The sequence below is a fragment of the Geotrypetes seraphini genome, chromosome 7 (assembly GCF_902459505.1).
Source record: "Geotrypetes seraphini chromosome 7, aGeoSer1.1, whole genome shotgun sequence".
Lineage (NCBI taxonomy): Eukaryota > Metazoa > Chordata > Amphibia > Gymnophiona > Dermophiidae > Geotrypetes > Geotrypetes seraphini.
Genome location: NC_047090.1, coordinates 44,064,138 through 44,088,939, shown reverse-complemented (window position 1 = coordinate 44,088,939; position 24,802 = coordinate 44,064,138). Strand labels below are relative to the sequence as shown.

The 24,802-nt window shown below is 40.3% G+C and overlaps 1 protein-coding gene across 1 annotated transcript in view; it reads left to right on the top strand.

The window, feature by feature from the left end:
- The first annotated feature begins 11,720 nt into the window (after positions 1-11,720).
- The window catches only part of NINJ2 (ninjurin 2), a 158,363-nt gene continuing 145,281 nt past the window's right edge, over positions 11,721-24,802 (top strand). The window contains exon 1 of the mRNA XM_033952686.1: positions 11,721-11,834. Coding sequence (XP_033808577.1) covers positions 11,802-11,834 — 33 coding nt within the window. The 5' untranslated portion in view covers positions 11,721-11,801. The remainder of the gene's footprint in view (positions 11,835-24,802) is intronic.

Genomic DNA, 24,802 nt, shown 5'->3' with positions numbered 1-24,802 from the left:
AGGGAATATTTGCGATTGGTCAATAATTAGAAGCATCAGGTGAACTGATTTTATGGTCTTTAATTATTGGGTAAATAATTGCTTCTTTCCACATTTTGGGAACTATTCCTGTAGCCAAGCTGGTATAGACCAGATTTAAAATATCTGGGCCAAAAAAAGAGAAAAAGCGTTTCAGTATAGGTGGTGGAAGAATTTCAGAATTGGAGCCTTTTGGGTTTAATGAATTCAAAGTTCTCTGAAGGTCTTGGAGAGTGGGTAAATTGAATCTTGAACATTTTGAAAGCGGAAGATGCGTGGATGAGGATGAATTTACTGAATCCCCAGGGCTGGTAGGGGTGGGTATTGCATTAGTATATTTGCTTGTGGAAAGGAGCTTCTAATGCTTTGGATTTTATTAAGCAATAGATTGGGCTGTAGGTAATGAGACTATCGAATGTTGCTCAGCCTTCTGCGTAGTGAGAGATCTAACAATTGCATATAGTGTAGAAGTGTTTCTAGCTTTTTATATTTGTTTAGAATAGTATTCTTTTTTTAGTCTGTTAATTTCAGATTTGTAGTAATTAGCTTGTTCCTTAAATTTATTTAAGTTATGTAGAGTTTTGTTATGTCGCCATTTTCTTTACAGAGAACGTAACTGTTTCTTGATAAACATTAGGTTGGAATTGTACCAGATTTTTTTTTTGTTTGCGCGGGCAGATGGTATGAGTAGTGGTAGGAGCTACAGTATCTAGAAGTCTAATTATAGCGGCTTTCCATGAAGCTACTTTCTCCTCAATGGAGGCTTTTGATGCTTTCACTATATTGGACTGGAAATGGGAGGAGATGGTTGCATCGTCTAATTTTGAATAGTCTCAAGAGATTATTGTCTTGGGGCTAAGGCTTGAAGTATTGGACTTAGTGAGCAGGGAAAAAGAGATAAGGAAGTGATCAGACCTTGGTAGTTGTGTGCAAGACTTAATTTGAAACCGGTCTTTCTGTGAGGTTGGCACGAGAATCGTGTCTAAAGAGTGTCCTGCTTGGTGTGTGGGACTTTGTAACAGAGGTGAAAGGTTTAAATCTTTCAATAGGGTCAAAAGTTCAGAGGTAACATAGTTAATGGGGTCGTCAAAATGAACGTTGAAGTCTCCTAGGATGACAGGGTTAAGAGAAGAGGTGCTGAATTCAAAGATGACCAACTGAAGAAGAGTTAAAATTTGACCACTAACAGGGGGCAGAAGATAGAATAATAAATAATCCAAGGAGGAATTAGATTTTAAACTAAATTGTATAAATTCCAAAATGCTATTATTAGAAGAGAATTCTAGATTGGTAATTAGAGCTTTATGGTGGATTATTGCTAAACCTCCTCCTTTTTTTTCCTTTTCAATGGTTGTATTGCTAACGGTAGCCTGGGGGGCATAAGTGGAAGAGAGAAGTTTCCTCTCCCGCTACAAGTCCAAATGCCAATAATCAAAACCATCTTTCTGTACATCTAGCAAGGTGTTCAGCCTCTGTATGTTCAGAGCATGAGATGGACGGGGTGGAAGTATGTTATGGACGGGCTTTGGGCAGTCTCAAGGGCGGGTTAGACATGGACATCTTGCAGCGATAATCAAACAATTTGCAAGACATCCTGGACAGAATTTATATGTCTGGAACTAGACCTGTTTTAGAAGGGTCTAAGTACCTACCACAAAGGTGCCCAAACTGACCAGATACGCATCGAGGTTAAGACACCCTCACACTCCCCCAGTGCTCACTGACACCCTTCCACCACACAAAAATGAGAACATAAAGGTACATTCCTGTCTCTAAAACATCAGCATCTGGAAGTAGAGCTGCATATATGTATCTTAAGTAGCCTAGTGGGTGGGCTAGCCACTCTAACCACTACATTTATAGTGGAAAATGTGAACCCACCAAAGCCCCTCAAACCCTACTCTACTGCCATGTAGGTGCCACCTGCAGCCATAAGGGCTATTGGGGTTGTAGACAAGTGGGTATAGTGGGTTTTAGGGGGCTCACCATAACCTATAAGGGAGTTCTGGTGAGATGTTTATCTGGCACCCTTTTTGTGAAGTTCACAGGAGTGCCCCCTAAGGTGCTCCACTGCTCTGTTGCCATATCTGGATGGCCAGTCCATTATAGGACTGGCCCCTCCCACATCCAAATGGTATTGTTATGATCATTTGGGACTTGGATGAAATTTTGTTTGAAAATGTGGTATAAAGATAGACGTCCTGATGGTCTGGGTATCCCAATGGCCTGGACATCCAGACAGAGGATTTAAAGAAAAAAAAAATTATTCTAGACGTATAGTGGTTTGCCTTTCTAAAATGGGCATTTTCTTACTGCTGACTTTGGACGTCTAGCGCCATACGTCCAAATTGGACTTAGACATATGTTTTGAAAATGCCCCTCCACGTATAACTATCCCTCCCGCCCCCTTTTACAAAACTGTAGTGTGGTTTTTAACACCGGCAGCAGTGGGAACACCTCTGATGCTCATAGGAATTCTGTGAGCATCGGAGCTGTTACTGCCGCATCCGATGCTGAAAATCATGCCATGATATTGTAAATGTGGTGGTGGTGGTGGTGGTGGTGGTGGGAATATGTGTATATTTAGCCAGAATATATGCCCAAGCCTGAACACTGAAAATGCTGGCAGAACTGCATACAGAGGATTTATGTATACAAAATTAGTCTTGCTATTTTAACCATATAACAACATACAATCTAAATAAATCCATATAAATGCCAGCAATTATTAGAAAAAAAACCCACTGTTTCAGGTTGGTACCCAGGGTAGGATTAACCAATAGGCCAAGTAGGCACGTGCCTAGGGCCTGAAATGGTCAGGGGGGCCCGATGAAGGAGGGCATCAACATTGTTTTTTCCAAACAGTGATGGACCCCTCCAACATCGATCGGCAGCGCGGGCCCTCCGATCGGCAACGCAGCCCTCCCCCATCGACAGAAAGTAAGACAAGCAAGCAACGCGGGTAAGAAAGGCAACGGGAACTGTAATTGTGCAAGCGGTGCTGCTTGCCCAAAGCTTCCCTCTGACACAACTTCCTGTTTCCGCCTGGGTGCATGGAGGGGCGGGGCAGGGGGCCCAGTGTACTAGTGTGCCTAGGGGCCCTCGACAAATTAATCCTGCCCTGTTGGTACCCATTGCTTTAGAATATTGTTTTCAATATGTCTTCTCATAAGCATTATTTAAAAAAGAAGCAGCACACATCAAGCCTTTGTACAGATTATTTTAAATAAAAATAAGATATTCTTATTAACTCACTGAATTATACTCACTGAATTAACTCACTGAATTAACTCACTGAATTATACAAGCTTTTCGGTAAAAAAGACGATGAATTATATAATAAATTCATGATAGGTGTAAAAGGAATGACCATGTTAAGAAATACTCCACTGAATCTTATCCACTGATTTTCTCTGTTACAGCCCCTCAAATTTGGAATTCGCTCCCGATCAACGTAAGAGAAGAAAAATTACTCAGCAAGTTTAAAAGTCTCCTAAAAAGTTGGCTTTTTAAAGACGCTTTTAACTGATTCATTTAAATTTTATAATTTTACATTGGACTAAGAACACTGCCAAGTAAAAATTAAGTGGGTAATGCTCCCCCAACCTCTTGTTTCATCACCTATCCCTTTTTATTTGTTTTTGAATTGTATTTAAGCCCCTTTTTTTTCGTCTCCCTTTCTCAAATGCATTATTTTATTATAATTAGTACTAATTGTCCTGTTTTTTTTAATTTCTATTTTAACCTAATTTTTAACTAAATGTAAATCGCATTGGATTTGGATTTTGCGATTAAATCAAATATTTTAAATAAACTTGAAATTTTCCTAACTTAGGATGGTTAACTATAGAAAGGGCAGTGAAGTCTCTGGAAGCAGCCCTGGTGAATTGTCCTCAGACAAGGACCATTAGTGCTAAGACTGTTCAAATAAGTTGGATGGGGACGTAAAATATGGGGGAAAAAATTCTTAGGTAGGTGCAAATGAAAGTTCATGGTGCCATATCATTTCAATTGAACTGGAAGCCCAAAGGAACAGAAAGAAACAGCCAGTTATTAAAAAAAAAAAAAAAAAGAAAGAAAGAAAGACAGGAGAATGTTTATTAGAAGAACTAAGTTATGCAATGTAACCTATCAAGATAGTGTTACATTCAAGCTGTCCCTAAGAACAGATATTTTTAGATTTTCAAGCTTCCCTCACATTAATTTTTTTTTAAATTTGGCTTGATCATTTTCTCTTGCTTCTTTGGGCTTCCAGTTTCTTGGAACCTGTGCCATCTAGGAGAACACTACCGTGAATCATTCACAGCTACCCACGATTTTTTCAACCATCTTTATTCCCTCACACTCCTCTGTGTGTAAACCAACTATTGAATTTATGATGTGGGGACGGGGTGAGGGGGGAGGTCTAGAAATCACGGTGCTTTTCAAACCTGGGTGCAGCTTTTCTATGATGGCTGTGATACTTTCCTAGCAGGAGTTGAGGAGTCTAGCTGCTGTGTTACTCTACTTTAGCACTTTAGAAGTAATAAATAGGGATAAAACAAAACAAAGGTATATTAACACCAAGCACTGTTGAAACTAAGCAGAAGAAACTTATCTGTGTTCTCATCAAGCCGCACCGCTGCTGCTTCTTTCTTCACACACACCAATACCTCCGACAGGGAGTCCCTGTTTCGCCGGTCAGAGCTGCGTCAGGGGATAACAACACTCCAGTTGCAATGCTCACATACGCTGCAACAAATTTGGGTTAATCCATACCCGGTTTCAGTGTTTGTTTTTTGAAGTGATGCTGACTGATCCTGTGGATGAAAGAGTATATGGACAATGTGATAGAACTGGAGAAAATATTGCTGTTGAGTTTTTTTGAGCCCATGAAGCAGTAACTGAGGCTTTTTTCTCCACATATATATATCTGCTTCGTTGAGCTAAGTGCAATATATTGCGATTTTCTCTCACCCTGTATTGTATTACACAGTGGTTAGTGGAGTGATCATTACTGTGTCAAGCATAATTTTTTGTTTTATCTTTGGTAATTGAAATCACCCATTATTATAATGTTGCCCATTTCTCCAGCTTTCCTAATCTCTGAAAACATTTCTTCATCTGTCTGCTCATTTTGTCCCGGGGGATGGTAGTATAACCCAATCCTTTATATTCTTTCCCTTCACATATGGAATTTCTATCCATAATAATAATAATAATAATAACTTTATTTTTCTATACCGCCACAATCTTGCGACTTCTAGGCGGTTTACATTCAAGAGAGCTGGACATTCAGCGAGTTACAGTATGCAGATAATCAGAGGAAATACAGAGTACATCAACTTTAAGAATGCAAAAATATAAAAAAGTACAGTACGCTAATACATTTCCGAGAGGACCTGTTAGGAAAAGGTCGCGAATTACAAAAAATACATCGAAAATTACAATGTACAGTTTAAGAATTTTCAGGAGGGACATATTAGAAGACATGTCTCGAATTGTACAATACGGTTTGATTAGGATTTCAGAGGGAGGGTATATTGGGAACGAGAAAAGAAAGAAGTGTTCGGTGAAAATTCTGTTTAGGTGATATATTTGTCGAATAGGGCAGTTTTTATGAGTTTTCTAAAAGCGTTGTAGGTCAGTCTAGCTTTATTAATGTATTTGTCGGCCAGTGTTGTTGTTTGTTTGCTTGGTATGCGAAAGTTCTATCCAGAAAGATTTTGTACTTACAATTGGTAATGCTTGGGTGTGCAAAGAGATAGCGGTTTCTGGTTTGTCTTATAGGGCTGTAGAATATGAAGTGAGATAGCAAGTACGTAGAGGTTAGTTTGAAACATATGCAGGAGAACTTGAAAATTATTCGTGCTTCAACTGGCAGCCAGTGCAGTAATTTGTAGTAGGGGGTGACATGGTCGCTCTATTTTAATCCAAATATCAAGTGGACCGCTGTGTTCTGAATAATTCTGTGTTTTCTCACTGTTTTTTTGGGTATACCCATATAAATGATATTGCAATAGTCCAGTGTAGAGAGCACTAGTGATTGCACTAGCAATCTGAACGATAATGGGTCAAAGTATTTTTTGATGGTCTTTAGTTTCCATAATATCAGGAAACATTTTTTTACCACTATATTCGTGTGTTCGACCATTGTCAGGTGTGTGTCTAATGTGACTCCCAATATTTTTATTGTGTTAGTGATCGGGTAATCGTGGTCTTTTATACGTAACGTTGTGTTGGTAATTTTATCCGTTGGGCTTGCAAGGAAGATTTTTGTTTTTTCTGTGTTAAGTTTCAGTTTGAAGTTGATTGTCCAACGTTCTATTTCGGTCATAATATGAGAAATGTATTTTGAGGTTTCATTTGTAATGCTGTTCACTGGGATTAAAATGGAAATATCATCTGCATATATGTAGTAGTTCAAGTTTAGTCTTTGCAATAAGTGTCCTAGGGATGATATGTAAACGTTGAACAGTGTGGGTGAAAGTGGTGAGCCCTGTGATACTCCCGAGGGGTTTATCCAGGAGTTTGAGTATATCCCACCACTAACCACTCGGTATGATCTCTTTGTTAGGAAGCCATGTATCCAGTTCCTTGCTTTTCCCATGATTCCTATTGCATCTAGGCAGTATATCATTATTTTGTGATCAACTAGGTCGAAAGCACTGCTTAAGTCTAGTTGCAGAATAAGGGCACTTGTTCCTTTGCTGAATAGGCCGTATAGGTGATTCAGGATCGAGGCTCGGACTGTCTCAGTGCTAAAGTCTTTCCTGAATCCTGATTGGTGTTCATTTAGTATGTTGAATTTGTCTAGATATTTCACTAGCTCCACGTTGACCAGTCCTTCAAGTATCTTGGTGAATACGGGGATGTTTGCTATGGGTCTATAATTGTTTTTCAAAGCTACAGAGATTTTTTGATCTTTTGGGATGGGTGTGATTAATATATGTCCCATTTCCTCGTAGAACGTTCCTTCCGTGAGAGTGGTTGTTATCCAGTTGAATAGGTCCTTTTTAAAATCTAGTGTGGCTGTTTTCAGGATCTTGGAGGGACATACGTCTAGGAGGCAGTTCGATTTAGTATATTTATTGAAAAGGGTAAGAAATTGGTGCCAATCAGGAGATTCAAAATGGTTCCAGATCATGTCTACTCTGGGTTCTTTTTCGAGGGGTCTGATTTGGAATTCGAAGTTGGGTGCGAGTGAGGGTATGGTCGCTCTTACCTCTAATATTTTGTTGTTGAAAAAGGTGGCCAGGGTTTCTGCTGAGGGTATGCATTCATTTTCCTGTAGTAAGATTTGGGTAGTGTCAGTTAGACTGTTTACCAGCTTGAAAAGTTTTTTGCTATTTGTTTTGGGTGTCCCTATCTCTTGTGTGTAATGTTTTGTTCGTTTTTCTCTAATCAGAATTTTGTAGTTTTTCATTTTTTGTTTCCAGTGTACTTTGTCTTCTTCTTTGTTTGTTTTTTTGCCAGGTTCTTTCTAGTTTTCTCAGTTCCTGTTTTAGAGCTAGTAGTTCAGAGTCAAACCATTTATTTAGTTTCCTTTCTTTCTTTTTATATGTTTGGAATGGTGCTATTTGGTCTAACACTTCTTTGCTAAACTCTGCCCATTTAGTAGGGAAGTCCTGTATTTCCTCGATTTTGGGTTGTAGTTCGTAGTGGGCCCAGAATTCTGTTGGATTTATATTTGCTCTTCTGGTGATTGTGGTTGGTTTTGGGATTTTTCTTTTGTATTTTTGTTGGGGTGATTTTTTTTGCCAATGTATATCAAAATTACATATGTAGTGGTCTGACCAGATGCATTTGTCCCAGGTTCTTGTGTTGTAATGGATCTTTGGGTTGGGGATTTATTTTTGCAAAAAGTAACTATGTCTAGTTGGTGGCCTTTTTCGTGTGTTTTCTCTGGTTTTGGTATTATAAAACCGAGGGTTTTTAAGAAGGTGTAAATTTCTATTACTTCAGGTTTTTCTACTTGCTCCAGGTGGATGTTTACGTCTCCCAGTAGTAGATTGTACATTCCTTTTATGGTGTTAGTGGTGAGGTATTCGTAGAACTCTTCTCTGGCATTTGTCCACTGTTTGGGGGGAATGTAAAATATTGTCACGGTTACCGTAGTGCCTCTTCCAGTTGGGTGTTTGTGACTTTGCAAGTTAATATTTCTAGGTCTTTAGTGGTTTTTGAGTCTATTTTGCTATAATCAAAGGTTTCTTTTAGGATTATTGCTATGCCACCCCCTTTTTTCCAGTTTCTAGATAAAGGTATTATTTTGTAACCCTGGGGAAGCATTTCTTTCATAATCGTGTCAGTGTCTGATACCATCCATGTTTCAGTCAGAAATAGGAAGTCGGGATTTGTTTGCGCCAGCCAATCTTGTATTATTTGCGCTTTGTTTCTTACAGAACGGATGTTCAAGTAGTATCCCTTGAGATTATCGTACTTTGTTGTGGCTGGTGTTTTAATGCATTCTATTTTTTTCAGTTTACTTTCCTTGGTTTTGTTTCTATGGGTTTTGAAAGGGTTGCGAGTTCTATTTAACACTGGTATTTGTAATGGGCCTTGCTTTGTATATTCATATAGAAGTGATGTGGGCCATTTGGTTTGTTTGTCTTGGTTGGTCTTTGCCAGGAAAAATGAATAGGGATTGGTTTGGGTTAGGATTCCACACTACTATCTATGTCATGCAGAATGTTTATTTGATTTGATTCAATTCCCTCTTTAACATATAGCGCAACCCCCCTCCAATTTGATCTACTCTATCCTTGCGATATAATTTGTACCCAGGTAACACAGTGTCCCATTGATTGTCCTCCTTCCATCAGGTCTCTGAGATGCCTATTATATCTATCTCATCATTCAGTGCTATACACTCTAACTCTCTTATTTATTATTATTTTTTTTTTTTCAGTTCAAATCTTTTTTATTGAAAATTAGCATTAGAAAGAAAACTATTCAATAACAACCAGAGTTCACAAAAGTCAAGAGTACATTATAGAGACATATCAGGAAGTCAATAATATATTGCAATATATAGAGAACTATTCATGAGTGCAAATATATGTCAATGGGGGACCAAAGAGTCTGTATGGACGTCTTCTGTTGAAATTGTAGTTGTTCCACTGCATGTTGTTCAAAACGTTTGTATAAGCAGAGTGAATGCCACCAAAAGGTGAAATTCAACGATGATGTAGGCTTCTAGCATTTGCATACAGACACTTCAAATTGTGTTTTTTCCTTGCAACTACAGGCTGCTGAGAAGACAGGGAAAATTTGAGTCTTTTACTCTGCCTTCCTTTTAAACCCTCCTGGCTTTCTTTCACCATTATTGGAATCTCTCTACTGGGACTCCCTAAATATCCTGTTTCAATAGTATCCTTCAAGGATACCTCACACCAAGCCATCCGCTCCTAGGCGACTGTCGGCTTTCCCCCACATCTCAGTTTAAAAGCTGCTCTATCTCCTTTTTAAATGTTTGCGCTAGCAGCCTGGTTCCATCCCGGTTAAGGTGGAGTCCGTCCTTTTGGAACAAGCTCCCCCTTTCCCAGATGGTTGCTCAGTTCCTAACAAATCTAAATCCCTCATCCCTGCACCATCGTCTCAACCACACATTGAGACTTTGGAGCTCTACCTGCCTCTTGGGTCCTGCACGTAGAACTGGGAGCATTTCTGAAAATACAACCCTGGAAGATCTGGATTTCAGCTTTCTACCTAAGAGCCGAAATTTGGCTTCCAGAACCTCCCTCTCACATTTTCCTATGTCATTGGTATCTACATGTACCAGGACAGCTGTCTCCTCCCCAGCACTATCTAAAATCCTATCTATGTGATGCGTGAGGTCTGCCACCTTTGCACCAGGCAGGTAAGTGACCAGGCGACCCTCACACCCACCAGCCACTCAGCTATCTGCATGCCTAATAATCGAATCACCAACTACACTGCTGTCCTAACTTTTCCCTCCTGGGCAGAAACCACTGGAGACACATCCTCAGTGCGAGAGGATATTGCATCCCCTGTTGGGCAGGTCCTAGCTACAGGATTATTTCCTACTTCACCAGGGTGATGCTCTCCTTCTAGGAGACCTCTCTCCTCCAAAGCAGCACAGGGGCTACCAGACTGGAGGTGGGACTTCTCTACAACATCCCTGTAGGTCTCCTCTATGTACTTCTCTGTCTTCCTCAGCTTCTCCAAGCCTGCTACTCTAGCCTCAAGGGAACGTACTCGTTCTCTGAGAGCTGTGAGCTCTTTGCAGCAAGTGCACACATATAACTTCTCGCCAACTGGGAGAAAGTCATATATGTGACACTCGATGCAAAAGACTGGATAGCAACCCCCTTGCTTCTGGACTACTGTCTGCATCTTGCTATTGAGCTAATTAATTAACCTTTTTAAGCTAGGTATATATTAGAGGGGCATAATTTAAAAAAAAGTCTAAGTTCCCCTTTTGGCCTAAGGCCCTAAACGCTGAAAGTAGCAGCAGGGAAAATGTCCATTCTCAAAAAACACGTCCAAAATGAAGTTTTTTGAGAATGGCCTACCTCTACGTTCAGCAGTTTAATTGCCCAGACCACCACTATGTCTAACCTTAGAACACATTATCAACCAAAAAATAGCCCAAGTCCCAAACGCTCAAAACAAGACCTTTTAGGCAAAGGAGGGGCCAGTCCTTTGCCTAAAAGCTGGATTCTGTAACCGCCATCTGTCAAAAACAACACCAGTTACAGAATCCCACCCCTTCGCAATGATCGCGGCAGGAGATACATCTAAAACCAGCTTTGATTATCAGTACTTGGACGATCTGGCTTTTTGAAGGCAAATTACCTTATCCATCCAATATCAATTAGCAAAATGCCGGAACCAGCTACCATATACAGCACAATCTTGTGACCACTATCTCAGGTTCAGAAAATTTTGAAAAACATTTCTATACCAAGACAGGGAACCATCTCTGAAGTAATTGAAATGGGAACTATATAAGACCATTCTAAACTGTCTAATGCAACTCCTGGGGACAAAACATAGAGCCAACAATGACCTACCTGAAATTGTAACTATGTATTCGTAACTATGACCTAACTGCATTAATATTGTACTGATCTACCTGTACTAGTAACCCTATTGAATGTCCGTGTCAAGCTGACCATTATAAGTAACTTCCTGGGTAACTGACCCAACCTCTTGTAATATAATCTGATCTTGAACTGAATAGGTAAAAGTGGAATAGAAAACCTGATTAACTTGAATATTTTTACTGAGTTCCTGAATCTTGTATTCTTGTATCTCTGAGGTTGCCTGTTTGTATGTGCTCAGATATTTAGATTGATTTCTCTAACAGGACTCCCTGTGTTTGAAAGGTTCCTTGATTGGTATATGTTTATTGCAAATTTTGAGGAAAACAAGACAGAGAATATGTCCAGTATCTTTCAGTGTGACATGATTGGTATATTTTTAAATGGTTCTCTCTCATCTTGTTGTTTCACAGCGTTTAGTACAGGCCATAGAAATAGTGGATGACTGATAACAACAGGAACTATGTCACTGTCAAATTATATGTTTTGTAGATATTTTTTTGTCCCATTGGCTGCACATAGTCCTAAATACAACAAAGAATTTGCATGCTACCTCCAGTCATGGCTGGGACTGCATCCCACTCCAAAGCCATGAATAGCATGTCTGTTTCTGCAGCTGTGATCCCATCCAGTTAAAACACTGGAGTGCCCTAAACTTCACAGCTGGGAAAGCTGGTGCTGCTGCAGCTCCTGCAGAATCTTAGAAAAACAGAGCTAGAAGAAGCCTGGGGCAGAACGATGGGATCAGCAAGGGATACCATTGATCTCCAAGTGAGTATGTGTTGGAAAGGAAGGCAGTGGTATAGATGCCTCTCTATTCCTGTTCATTTTTTAAATTACTTTTAAAGCTCTGTCGCAATTTCTCCTCTTGTGCAAAATTCCAGCAAGTATGCATGCCAGACACTGACTGTGATAATCTTTCTTTTAAAAGGAAGAGGATGAAAGAGGCAAAGGATTTCCCTTAAGGGGCCTTGAAATAGATTTTGTTGTCTTGATAAGTAAAATACACTAATCTTTAACCAGAGGTCCTTGCTCTGGGGTTAAAGAGCTTTGATTAAGCATACTAAAAAGCTTAAGAAACACACTTTTAAAAAATCTCTTTGTAGATGTGGCAAAAATCCTTTGTACATGAGGCCAGGAGGATCAAATTTACTAAGAATTTTGTCATAGATACAACATGGAACTAACTTCTGGCAAATTTGCCTGTAAGTCTTTGCACTCTTTGTGTGCTCTGTAAAAAAAAAAATGTTCAGCCTGTGCTAAAAAGAGGAGAGTAAATCTCAGCTTAGCAAAACATTAACAAAGATTTTGTTCATGGAATTAAATGTAGAAGTAGAAATAGAAGCCTACGTTTGTTTATCTTGATATATGTCATATCATAGCATCCGTGTGGATTACAATGTTTAATGAAAACAAAACCAAAAACTGTGGATACAGATGTTCTGGAGATAATTTATTAAACACTGACATATAAAACCATGAAAATTCAATTAAAAAAGTACAATGATAAAAAGTATTGTGATAAAAATCCAACCGGACCCTACACGGTCTGTGTTTCAGAGAACATGCCTTTCTCAGGGGTCCTAAAAGGAAGAGGTAATGATGAGTAATGATAAAGAGAAAGATAAAAAATGAACATAAGAACAAAAGAACTGCCATCTCCGGATCAGACCCATGGTCCATCGAGTCTGTCGATCCGCACACGCGGAGGCCCAGTCAGGTGTACACCTGATGTAGTTTTAGTCACCCATATCCCTCTATGCCTCTCGTAAGGAGATGTGCATCTAATTTGCCTTTGAATCCTAGCACAGTGGATTCCGTAATAATCTCCTCTGGGAGAGCATTCCAGGTATCTACCACTCGCTGCGTGAAGCAGAACTTCCTGACATTTGTCCTGGACTTGTCCCCCCTTAGCTTCAAACCATGTCCTCTTGTCCGTATCACGTTGGACAATGTAAATAATTTATTTTCCTGCTCTATTTTGTCAATGCCTTTCAGTATTTTGAAAGTCTCGATCATGTCCCTTCGCAGTCTCCTCTTCTCAAGGGAGAACAGTCCCAGTTTCTTGAGTCGTTCCTCATATTCCAAGTTCTCCATACCTTTTATTAGCTTCGTTGCTCGTCTCTGCACCCTCTCCAGCAGTTTTATATCCTTCTTTAGGTTGGGAGACCAATGTTGGACACAGTATTCCAAGTGTGGTCTGACCATTGCTCTATAAAGTGACATTATGACTTTCTTCGATCTACTTGTGATTCCTTTCTTTATCATGCCTAACATTCTGTTTGCTTTCTTTGCCGCTGCCGTGCATTGTGCTGATGGCTTCAGGGTTCTATCTATCAGTACATCCAGGTCCTTTTCTTGTTCGCTCTTACCCAGAATTGCGCCTGACATTATATACTCGTGTTCCTTATTCTTACTGCCTAAATGCATTACTTTGCATTTCTCCACGTTGAACTTCATCTGCCATTGCTCTGCCCATTTCTCTAACTGATACAAGTCGCTCTGGAGTTCCTCGCTATCCTCCTGCGATCTGATTGCCCGGCATAGCTTTGTGTCGTCTGCAAACTTAATGATCTCACTGGATATTCCGTCTTCCAGGTCATTGATATAAATATTAAATAGGATCGGCCCAAGTACCGAGCCCTGGGGTACACCACTAGTCATTTTCTCCCAGTCGGAGAACTTCCCATTTATGCCCACTCTCTGCTTTCTGTTTTCCAGCCATTTGCCTATCCATCTTTGTATATCTCCCTCTATTCCATGGCTTTGTAGTTTCCTGAGAAGTCTTTCATGTGGAACTTTGTCGAACGCTTTCTGGAAGTCCAAATATATTATGTCCACTGGCTTTCCGCTATCAATTTGTTTGTTCACGGTCTCATAAAATTGAAGCAAATTCGTTAAACATGAAAAGATAGAAAGATAAGAAGTGACTGTTAAATTTTATCATTGTACTTTTTTCATTGAATTTTCATGGTTTTATATGTCAGTGTTTAATAAATTATCTCCAGAACATCTGCATCCACAGTTTTTTGTTTTCATCGGTGGATTGTTTTCACTGTGGATCATTGGGTCTCCCCATTTTTCATTGTTGTGTTACAATGTTTAATAAAATCTTCAGTCGAAGGTACAGTATACTGTATGTATGATTCTGTATTTGTTAGCCATGCAAATACATTCAATCACTGGTCCCCAGAGGGACTGACTATTGGATAGTAATATCAGTATAATTTCCCTGCTTGGTTTGGGGAGAAGTGGGAGAGGGGAAAAGGTGCTGGCAGGCCCTATTTCTGTTATATGATTAATCTATTGCAGGGGTAGGGAACTCCGGTCCTCAAGAGCCGTATTCCAGGTTTTCAGGATTTCCCCAAAGAATATGCATGAGATCTATTTGCATGCACTGCTTTCAATGCATATTCATTGGGGAAATCCTGAAAACCCGACTGGAATACGACTCTCGAGGACTGGAGTTCCCTACCCCTGATCTATTGAGTTGTTAAATGTGTATATTTCTGATGCGAATGATGTTCAGTTTATGCTCCTCATTGATGGGGACTTTGGAAAGGCAGTTCAGCGGCTGCAGAGGGTGATGACAGAAAATAATAGTTGGATGAATTATAACTGAGCATTCAGAAAACAAAAGTTATATGTTTTTTTTCATTCACTGGGATATGCTCTTCCTGATAAAATTGACCTATTAGATACTACTGTTGCAATATCCATGGAGGTAAAATATTTAGGGGTTTTACTAGATTCTTGTCTAACATTTAGGGGGCATGTATGTGCAGTGGTAAAAAAAGGTATTTGTAAAATTGCGTCTGTTGAGCAATTTGTGGCGCCCATATTTGTCAGCCTCTATGTTCAGGACTGTCTTGCAGAGTGTGGTGTTATCATGCCTAGACTACTGCAATTTGATGCTTCTGGGTATACCTACATCAGCACTGAGTGCGCTGCAGGTAGCCCAGAATGCGATTGTTCGAACTCTGTGACAAAATGCTATATATATTTGTATTGGTTAAAATTAGAACATCGAATCTTTTATAAATTATTGGTCATGGTGCATCTCTGTAAACACAATAAGGCATCGAAGCATTTGGTGGATAGCATTCTGCCATATGAACCACAGCGCATGTTGTGCTCAGTGTTTCACGATGACCTACATATTCTGATAGTGAAACAGCTGTGTCTAGAGCTAGCATGTTTTTGTGTGTGAGTCCTTGGGAGTGGAATAAGCTTCCGAGATATTTATGACAGCAAAGAAGTTTGAGTAGTTTTAAGAAAATGTTGAAGAAACACCTCTTCTGTAAGATGAAATATGGGACGATCTATAGCTTTTTGATGCGAGGCACTGTGAAGTAGGCAGCTGTCCAGGCCTACCTCGGTAATGAGACCTCGTACACTATATACTGGTTTCAATAAGTATATATTTATTTAGTCAATCAATAACAGCTTACAGGAATAAATCATTTAGCATATAGCGTAACAGAAGGTGATCTCCAGGCCTGAAGATCCTTGGAAGTCTGTTCTCCTCTACTTCCTCTAAAAGGCTTGTTTTTATACATTTCTTAGCGGCCAACACCACGTTGGCCTAAATCACATGATACATCTTTATTGGCTATTTTCCTATGCATTACTGCCTAACTACATTCATTTATTGGCTAGTTTACCTGCGTCATGTTATATGTTCACTCTGTTTTCCGTAAGACCTAACCTTTTCCCTGAAATGCCTTTTTCTATACCATATAAGCATTTCCAAGCATCAAACCCCCTCCCAACTGTAAATATTTCTGACACCTGCTATTAGATGATATTTTTTGAGAATTCTATCTTCGGACCATGGTCTGTGTTTATCTCTTCATGGTATCTAGCTGGGTGGGCCTTGGTGCAATACCACAGCAAACCCACAGCTTTAGGACCTGTTGCTTTTTTCTCTAGTTTCACTGATACAGTAGTTAATTTAACTTAAAAATAGGGCATTTCCCCATCTTTGCATACACTCTGGTAAATGGTGTGAAATATCTTTTCACAGCTAATCTACTGTTTCCATCAGTTGCAGAAGTAAGATACCACTTGCAGGGGGAGAGAAAGGTTTCTGTAGAGAGAGCAGTTTCTGTGAGCTTTTGGTTTTTCCTTATCCCACTTCACCTGGGCCTTACAGGGATCTTCCAGAACTTCCATGCTTTGCCTTCTTTCCATCTTCCTCCTCCTCTCATCTGGTAGCCTCTTTGTAATTTTAGGAGGCTTTACATTATCATTATTATGTTTTATCGATGTTCTATTTGTTGTAATGTATGAGATTCTGTTTGTGTATGTACTCTATTGTGACCCGCCGTGGGAAAGGCGGGGTATAAATACATTTTTAAAAAACCCAATCCAAAAAGAAACAAACCGTGGAGGAAACACAATGTTCTTGATTTTCCTTTATTTATTCAAAATCTCTTCAAACAATGATAGGGATATGTCCACATCAAGCGTAAAAGAAACCAATGGATCCAACATGGGCCGTATTTTGGCTTCACCTGTACATAGCAGTCAACTGTGCATTAGCGTTCAGCTCTTATCTTGTTTTTCACATCAGGTCTTTGCGATTGGGAAATCAACTTCACTGTACCAATATTTCATTAACAACTGAACCACTGAGAAAGGCTTGTTAGCCAAAACACAGCCCTTGTCGGGTCCGTTAGTTTCTATTACGTTTGATCTGGACATATCCCTATCATTGTTTGAAGATATTTTGAAGAAGTAAAGGAAAGTCAAGGACAATGTTTCCTCTACAGTTTGTTTCTTTTTGGATTGTCCCTTGCTCTGTGGAACATTTGGTCTTCTTTTGTGCTTCTCACAGTATAAATAAACAAATACAAATATTACTTCCATTTCTAGGATTCAGTTTCCATCTCCAAATTTACCTCTTTGATTTTGCGTTTGATCATTGTACTATTGTTATGCTGTTAACAAATTTGAAAGTTTTATGTCAAGTTGTATCTGCTGTACACTGCCTTAGGTGAATCTCTTCATAAAGGTAGTTAATATATCCCAATCATAGGTGTTGGAATGGGGGCGGGCACAGGGATCATGGCCTCCCCCAAAATTGGCTCTTCCTGACAGCCACTGCATAGTGTCACTGTGGAATGAAGACTTCCATGGAAGGTCTGCTCGTTGACGCTGCGCAGCGGCTGCCGGAAGATTTAAAATTACAGCGACTGGGGAAGGTAGGTGGGGGAGTCGGGAGCTGAAGAAAGAGGTCGTGCCACAGAATCCTGCTGGGGCTAGGGTGGAGACTTTGGGACTCCCCAAATAAAAAAGTGTTCTGCTGCCTAAGATCCAAATAAATAAGTAAATGAATGTGAACTGCCAGGTTACCAAGTTCTACAATGGAGATTTTAGACCAGTCCTGGCTTTCTGACAAGCCTATTGTAATGCATTACAGGACCTGCAGCATGGATTTCGCTGGGTAGAATCATGGACTTTAAATCCTATAAGTGGGTATAACTTCATACTAGGACTGGCCAAATAATCTCCTTCTTGGAATTGAGGAATTTGGTATTTTTGTGTTGGTGGAGGAGCGAAGCCAACTCAGCACTAGCACTTGAGGCATTTGAAGAGAGACCATCTACCCTTCCCACCCCTCTGTGTGTATAGATGACAATGTTCTTTGCATGAGTAAATTCTAACAAATAGCTGTCGTAGTACTAGAGAATGACACAGGGACAAATTTGTCTCCGTCCCTGCAAGAATTCAATTTTCCTGTCCTATCCCCATGAGTTTTGTCGCTCTCCCTGTCCCTGCCCCATTCCTGCAAGCATTGCCCTAACCGCACAAGCTTCGAACACTTATGATTTTAAGGTGATGAGGATGGAGCATTGGAGGAATGAGGTATTATGACATCACAATCTGAGTTCTAGAATGTTGTTACTTATGATTTTAAAGGGTTTGAGGCTTGTGCAGATGAGGATGGAGCTTAGGCATTGGTGGAATGAGGCATTATGACATCACAATCTGAGCTCTAGAATGTTGCTATTTATGATTTTAAAGCGTTTGAGGCTTGTGCAGATGAGGACGGAGCTTAGGCATTGGTGGAATGAGGCATTATGACATCACAATCTGAGCTCTAGAATGTTGCTTCTTATGATTTTAAAGTGTTTGAGGCTTGTGCAGATGAGGACAGAGCTTGCTGGAATGGGGACAGGAAAATAAGTTCCCGTTGGGACGGGGAAATAGGTTAAGGCAGAAGCCTATTTGTGCCTAGTGGCAGTGGTAGCAAGAGGGAAAAAAGGCACATAATGGGGGGGGGGGGGGGGTTGGGGGAGGTTCCTTAAACAGATGCAGAAGAAAGGAGACAGGCAATTGAGAGGCATGAGATAGCACAGATGCAGAGCTAAGAGATAAAAGAGAGGGATGTGCTAGAACATGTTTACATGGTGCTGCCAGTGGTGCCATGCGATTCATTGATTTATTTATTTTACATGTTTATTCACTGCGATCCAAAGCTTTTTTTACACTCTGTGGTGTACAATGTTAAATATAAATAAAATTAGTTTGCATATACAACAAACCACATGCCTACTTTAGTGCTAAAAACACATTTCAAATGGCCATCAATAAAAAATAGCAAAATACATGGACATATATTAAACTATGTTTAAAAAGAGGCCCCCCATATTCTTCTCAGACTCCTGCTTGTACCCAATCTTCTACCTTCTAATTTTATAAGAGGTTAGAGAAGGGTAGCACTTTATAAGCTTCGGATTAATAGATGTGCTTTCAAAAAGACTGCTGTGCTCTCACCTTACCATGATGCATGAAGGTCAGAAAACACAGTGTGTGAATGCAATAGGACCAATACTCAGTGCTGCAGCAAGCAGAAAACTTAATTAGTAGATACTGAATATAATCCAGATAATGTTAGCCAGATGAAGATATTTGATTAACTGTAGTACAATCCGCCAGAAGGGTTAACCCAACCATTAGGCAAGACTAAGTAGTTGCCTAGGGTAATAGCTTCCTAGGGGGTCAGCCAAAAGTAGCTAAAGTCATAGAAACATGATGGCAGATAAAGGCCAAATGGCCCATCTAGTCTGCCCATCTGCAGTGACCATTATCTCTTTCTCTCTCCGAGAGATCCCACGTGCCTATCCCAGGTCCTTTTGAATTCAGACAGTCTCTGTCTCCACCACCTCCTCTGGGAGACTGTTCCATGCATCTGCCACCCTTTCTGTAAAAAAATATTTCCGTAAATTACTCCGGAGCCTATCACCTCTTAACTTCATCCTATGCCCTCTCATTGCAGAGTTTCCTTTTAAATTAAAGAGACTCGACTCATGCGCATTTACATTTTGTAGGTATTTAAACATCTCTATCATATCTCACCTTTCCTTCAAACGCCTTATGATGAAGACCACATACCATTTTACTAGCCTTCCTCTGGACCCACTCCATCCATTTTATATCTCTAGAATTGTACACAATATTCTAAATTAGATCTCACCAAAGTCTTATATAGGGGCATCAATACCTCCTTTTTCCTACTAGCCATACCTCTCCCTATGCAACCTAGCATCCTTCTAGCTTTCACTGTCACCTTAAGATCATCACATACAATCACACTCAAGTCCCACTCTTCTGTCATGCACATAAGTTCTTCACTCCCTAATCTGTATTGTTCCCTCAGGTTTTTGTAGCCCAAATGCATGACCTTGCATTTCTTAGCATTAAATTTAGCTGCCAAATTTCAGACCATTCTTCAAGCTTTGCCAGGTCTTTTTTCATGTTATTCACACCATCCAGCGTGTCTACTCTATTGCAGATTTTGGTATCATCTGCAAAGATGGAAATCTTACTCAACAACCCTTCAGCAATATCATTTATAAAAATGTTAAAAACAACAGGCCCGAGAACAGAACTTTGAGGCACACCACTGGTAACATCTCTTTCCTCAGAGCGATCTCCATTGATCACTACCCTCTGTTCACCTTCCACTCAACCAGTTCTTGACCCAGCCTGTCACTTTGGGACCCATCCCGAAGGCACTCAGTGTATTTATTAGACTACTGTGTGGAACACTGTCAAAGGCTTTGTTAAAATCTAAATACACCACATCTAGCGCACATCCTCTATCCAATTCTCTGGTCACCCAGTCAAAGAAATTGATCAGATTTGTCTGACAAGATCTACCTCTAGTAAATCCATGTTGCCTCTGTTCCTGTAATCCACAGGATTCTAGAAACTTGACAATTCTCTGTTTTAAAAGTGTTTCCATTAATTTGTTTACCACAGAAGTCAAACTTACTGGCCTGTAATTCCCTACTTCTTCCTTACTTCCACTTTTGTGGCGAGGGACCACATCCGCCCTTCGCCAGTCCTCCGGTACCACTCCTGACTCTAGAGACCTGTTGAAAAGGTCAGTCAGCAGAGTTACCAGAACTTCCCTAAGTTCCTTCAGTACCCTAGGATGCTTTATTTCAGCTAGCTCCTCACGAACACAACCCTCTGAAAATCAATCAGGGTCTATTACTCCCTATTCACGTTTGTCTTCTGCGATCCCGCTCCCGGCACTTCAACTGTGAACACAGAACAGAAATATCTGTTAAGCAATTCGGCCTTTTCTTTATCAGCTTCTACAAATTCCTCTCCTTCACCTTTGAATCTTACAATGACACTTTTTCTTCCTATCACTAGTATATCTAAAAAATGTCTTGTCTCCCCGTTTTACCATATCAGCTATTTTTTTCTTCCATTTGCATCTTTGCTTTCCTGCAAGACCAGCCTCTCTTAACTTTTCCAGATATTTTTGCCTGTCTTCCTCTTTCTGCGATCTTTTGTAGTTTATGAAAGCTAACCTCTTATTCCTTACCTTATCAGCTACTACTTTTGAGAACCAAAGTGGCCTTATTTTCCTCTTACTTTTACTTACTTGCCTCACAAAAAGGTTTGTCATCCATACAATTGCTCTTTTCAATTTTGCCCACCGCATTTCCAACAAAACAGTAAAGCCTAACAACCACTCAAACTCAAGATCCATGAATGCCGATTTTTAACTGTAAAACAAAGTTTAATATTTAAAAGTGAGGAGGGGCATTAGTAAAGATTGCAACATAAACAATATCAACAACTCATTTCTTAGCATTGCAATGGGAAGTGAAACGAAACAAAAAACTATACAAAACGAAGATCATTGCTGCACCTCATCTATGCCAGGGCCGCAATTCAGTTGGGTTTTCAGGATTTCCCCAATGAATATGCAAGAGATCTATTAGCATACAATGAAAGCAGTGCATGGAAATAGATCTCATGCATATTCATTGGGGAAATCCTGAAAACCCAACTGGATTGCGGCCCTTGAGGAGGGACTTTGAGATCCCTGATGCCCATTAAAAAAACCCAAAACTGCTGTTTAGCGCTTTTTAACGCTACTGGCATCTCCAGACCTGTCAGAGATTTCAAAGCATTAAGAACTGGCGCTTCATTTTGTGCATCATCTGGGTATCGATCGGAGTGCTCATTTTAATGAGCTTGTTGCAATATACAGTATTTACATAGATTGTCAGAGACTGCTACAAACCACAGAAGATACCGCGACATGCCGATTTGGGCATTGATAGACACAATGCTTCATCATTAAACTGGTTAAAATTGGTTTAGCGATGATTGTAAAACGCGTGGTGAGTTTTGTGCACATGGGCCATGTGAGTCCAGCTGCAGCAAGGAGGCTTGCAAGGCTGCTAAAATACTATAAAGAAATGATCTGTTCATAATAAGATATACACACTAAAAAAACACTCTACTTGTGCATTCAATTTATAAAGTGCTCAGTCACCAACCAGAAAGTGTCCTTTTTGCTGTTCCCCTCTGAGTTTCAGTGAACTCCTTGGCCGCACCATGCCCCCTTCCTGACGACGCTTCGAGCGAAATTCGAGTCGAAGGGAGGCCAATAGTTTATTGAGCATGGATTTTTAAAGGGTTTCACAGCACTTGAAACGGATTCGAGTGATGATTAGTTTACTTTATTGCCAAGCGTCTGCCCCCATAAGTGACCTCATCTAAAAAAAGATAAGTAATTTTTTGAATTACCAACATAATAAGCATTTTTATATATTTTGGTGCATGGAGGGCAGGGAGAGGGACTCTCTTAGTGCGATGATGGTCCCTCCTGACAACCATTGCTGGCATTTTATATGACACTGTTTGGTTGGTGACTGAGCACTTTATAAATTGAATGCACAAGTAGGGTGTTTTTTTAGTGTGTATATCTTATTATGAACAGATAGACTTGTGGAATTATTTCTTTATATTGATTTTTTAACACAAGCAATTTATTTATGAGCTCCTAGAATTGATTTAGTATTTTGCTAAAATACTAGTCAGAGATTAGACCTAAGGGAATCTGTTACCAAAGTGGTTTAAGCGCACTAGAATTTTTAGGTAGTGCAGCTTAGAAAGTTTTAAATGAAATAAATAAAACCCTAACAGCAAAAATCAGCATGTGCTAGGTGAAAAGACTGTGAGCTAATTGTCGGGGGCAATTAATTCATGGACATGTGCATTAGAACGTGCAGAACCTGGTTACAATTAGCACGGCTGCACATAGGGCTCCTTTTACGAAGACGCGTTAGCGGTTTAAAGCTCGCTAAACCGCCGGCCGCGCTAGCCGCTACCGCCTCCTCTTGAGCAGGCAGTAGTTTTTCGGCCAGCGCGAGGGTTAGCGCATGAGGAAAAATCACGCGCGTTAACCCCCGCTAGCGCGGCTTTGTAAAAAGAGCCCATAGCATCGTGCTAACTGCACAAACGAAAGGCAGTGTATGTTAATTACCATGTGTTCACCACATTATGCATTCCAAACCCATTCTCTTCCCATGACCCACCTAGTTCATGCTCCCTAATATAATGTGCAGTTGTGCAAATTAGTGCACACAAGCCATTATGCAATTGCAGTTAATACACCCTAATTAACATGTTAATAGTTAATGCATTTCAGTAAAAGACCCCTAATTTATGTACCAAAGCATCAAGCCAGGCAAATCCTTAGGACTCAATTGTAGTAAAAATACCACTTTAAGGGATATTTGGAGCTACAAAATACCATTCAAACACATTGCAAAATTTTGCAAGACATAGTAAACAAACTAGTAATTATTAAACCCAAATGAGGATCTTCCACCCTCTCCAATTGCCAAAGACAGCCATCCACCACAGAAGTATTAATCTCCAGATACTATCTCCTGCTGTTGTTTACCGATCCATTAATTTTGTTCCTAATCTTAGAAGCCAGAGAACTGCATTGTATTTTTTATTTTCTGATGACTGAAAGCCTGTCTGAGAATTTGTTCCCAGTATAATTAATTGAATTATCTGAAATCACAATCCAAAGGAATGTGTGAGGGCCTAGAATTGTCCTGACACTAACAAAAAGATACTGTCTCTCACAGCCCATAATCTGATGCTGAGTCAGATTCATTGTTTTGGAATCACTGAAGAGAAGCAGGGCCTGATGCACAGTGTTTTATTTTCTTATATTGCAGCTGTTTGGCAGAAGAGTCAAAATAGAGGCTGCAGCTGCTCAAGCAGCTGAAGACCAAGGGATGGTAGCAGTGGCGTAGTGAGGGTGGGAGGTGCCCGAGGCGGTGGAGCTCCTCCCCCTCCCTCTTCTCCGCCACCCACCTCCACCCGCTCCTTCTCCGCCCCCTCCTGCCGCACGCACATGCACTTTTCCTTCCCCTGTACCACTTTAACGTTTGCAACACGAGCAGCAACCCCATCCTGCTGCTCACAGCAGCGTCAGCTCTTCCTCTGATGTCACTTCCTAGGCATGGGTCCAGGAAGTGATGTCAGAGGAAGAGCTGAAACTGGCACGAGCAGCAGATTGGGATTGCTGCTCATGCCATGAACATTAAAGAGGTACGAGGGAGGGAAGGAATGTGTGCGCCTGTAGTAATGTGTGTGTATGTGGGGAGAGGGGGGGCGGGGAAAGAGCAGGGGAGGATGGGAGCTGGCGCCCCCACCAAGACGGCACCTGGGGCAGAGCGCCCCTCCTTAATATGCCACTGGATGGTAGGCTCTTTCACTAACCTTGTGAAGGGTTAGAGCTTTGGAGTTTGCTGCAGAGAGCAGACTGGGAAGAGTCACAAAACCTTTCACGCAAATAAGGGCATTTAACCCTAATTCAAGAAAGTTGCATGCGCAAATTTACACACACATATTATAGAATAAGGACAGTTGTGTACATAACTTAATTTAATAATAAAGCCAATAATAGGCTATAATTAGCACCAATTACCTGTGTAACATAGGCCTAGATTCACTAAAAATAGCGACTCAATCGCTCTTGGCCAATTCTCTGGCCGATTTGCCAACAGCGATTGTTTCAAGTTTCAAGTTTATTTCATTTCTTTGATTACATGGCATAGTCCAAATCCAATGCGATTTACATAAGTTCAAAAACTGAATAAAATTTTAAAAAACGACAAACATAACATTCACTACTAATACATTAATACATGTAAGGAGGGAAGCGGTTGACAGCAACTGACATAAATACAATTTAAAAAAATAAAATAAAAGTAAAAATAAAACCAGGGGAGGGTCAAGACACAGAAGGTTGGGGAACAGGTACCCGCTTAATTCTATTAGATTGTCTTCCTTCAGTTATTATAGGTTATAACAAATCTATTGGAAAGCGTCCTTGAATAGCCAGCTCTTTAGGAGACTTTTAAACTTGCTCGGTGCTTTTTCTTCTCTTATATTAAATG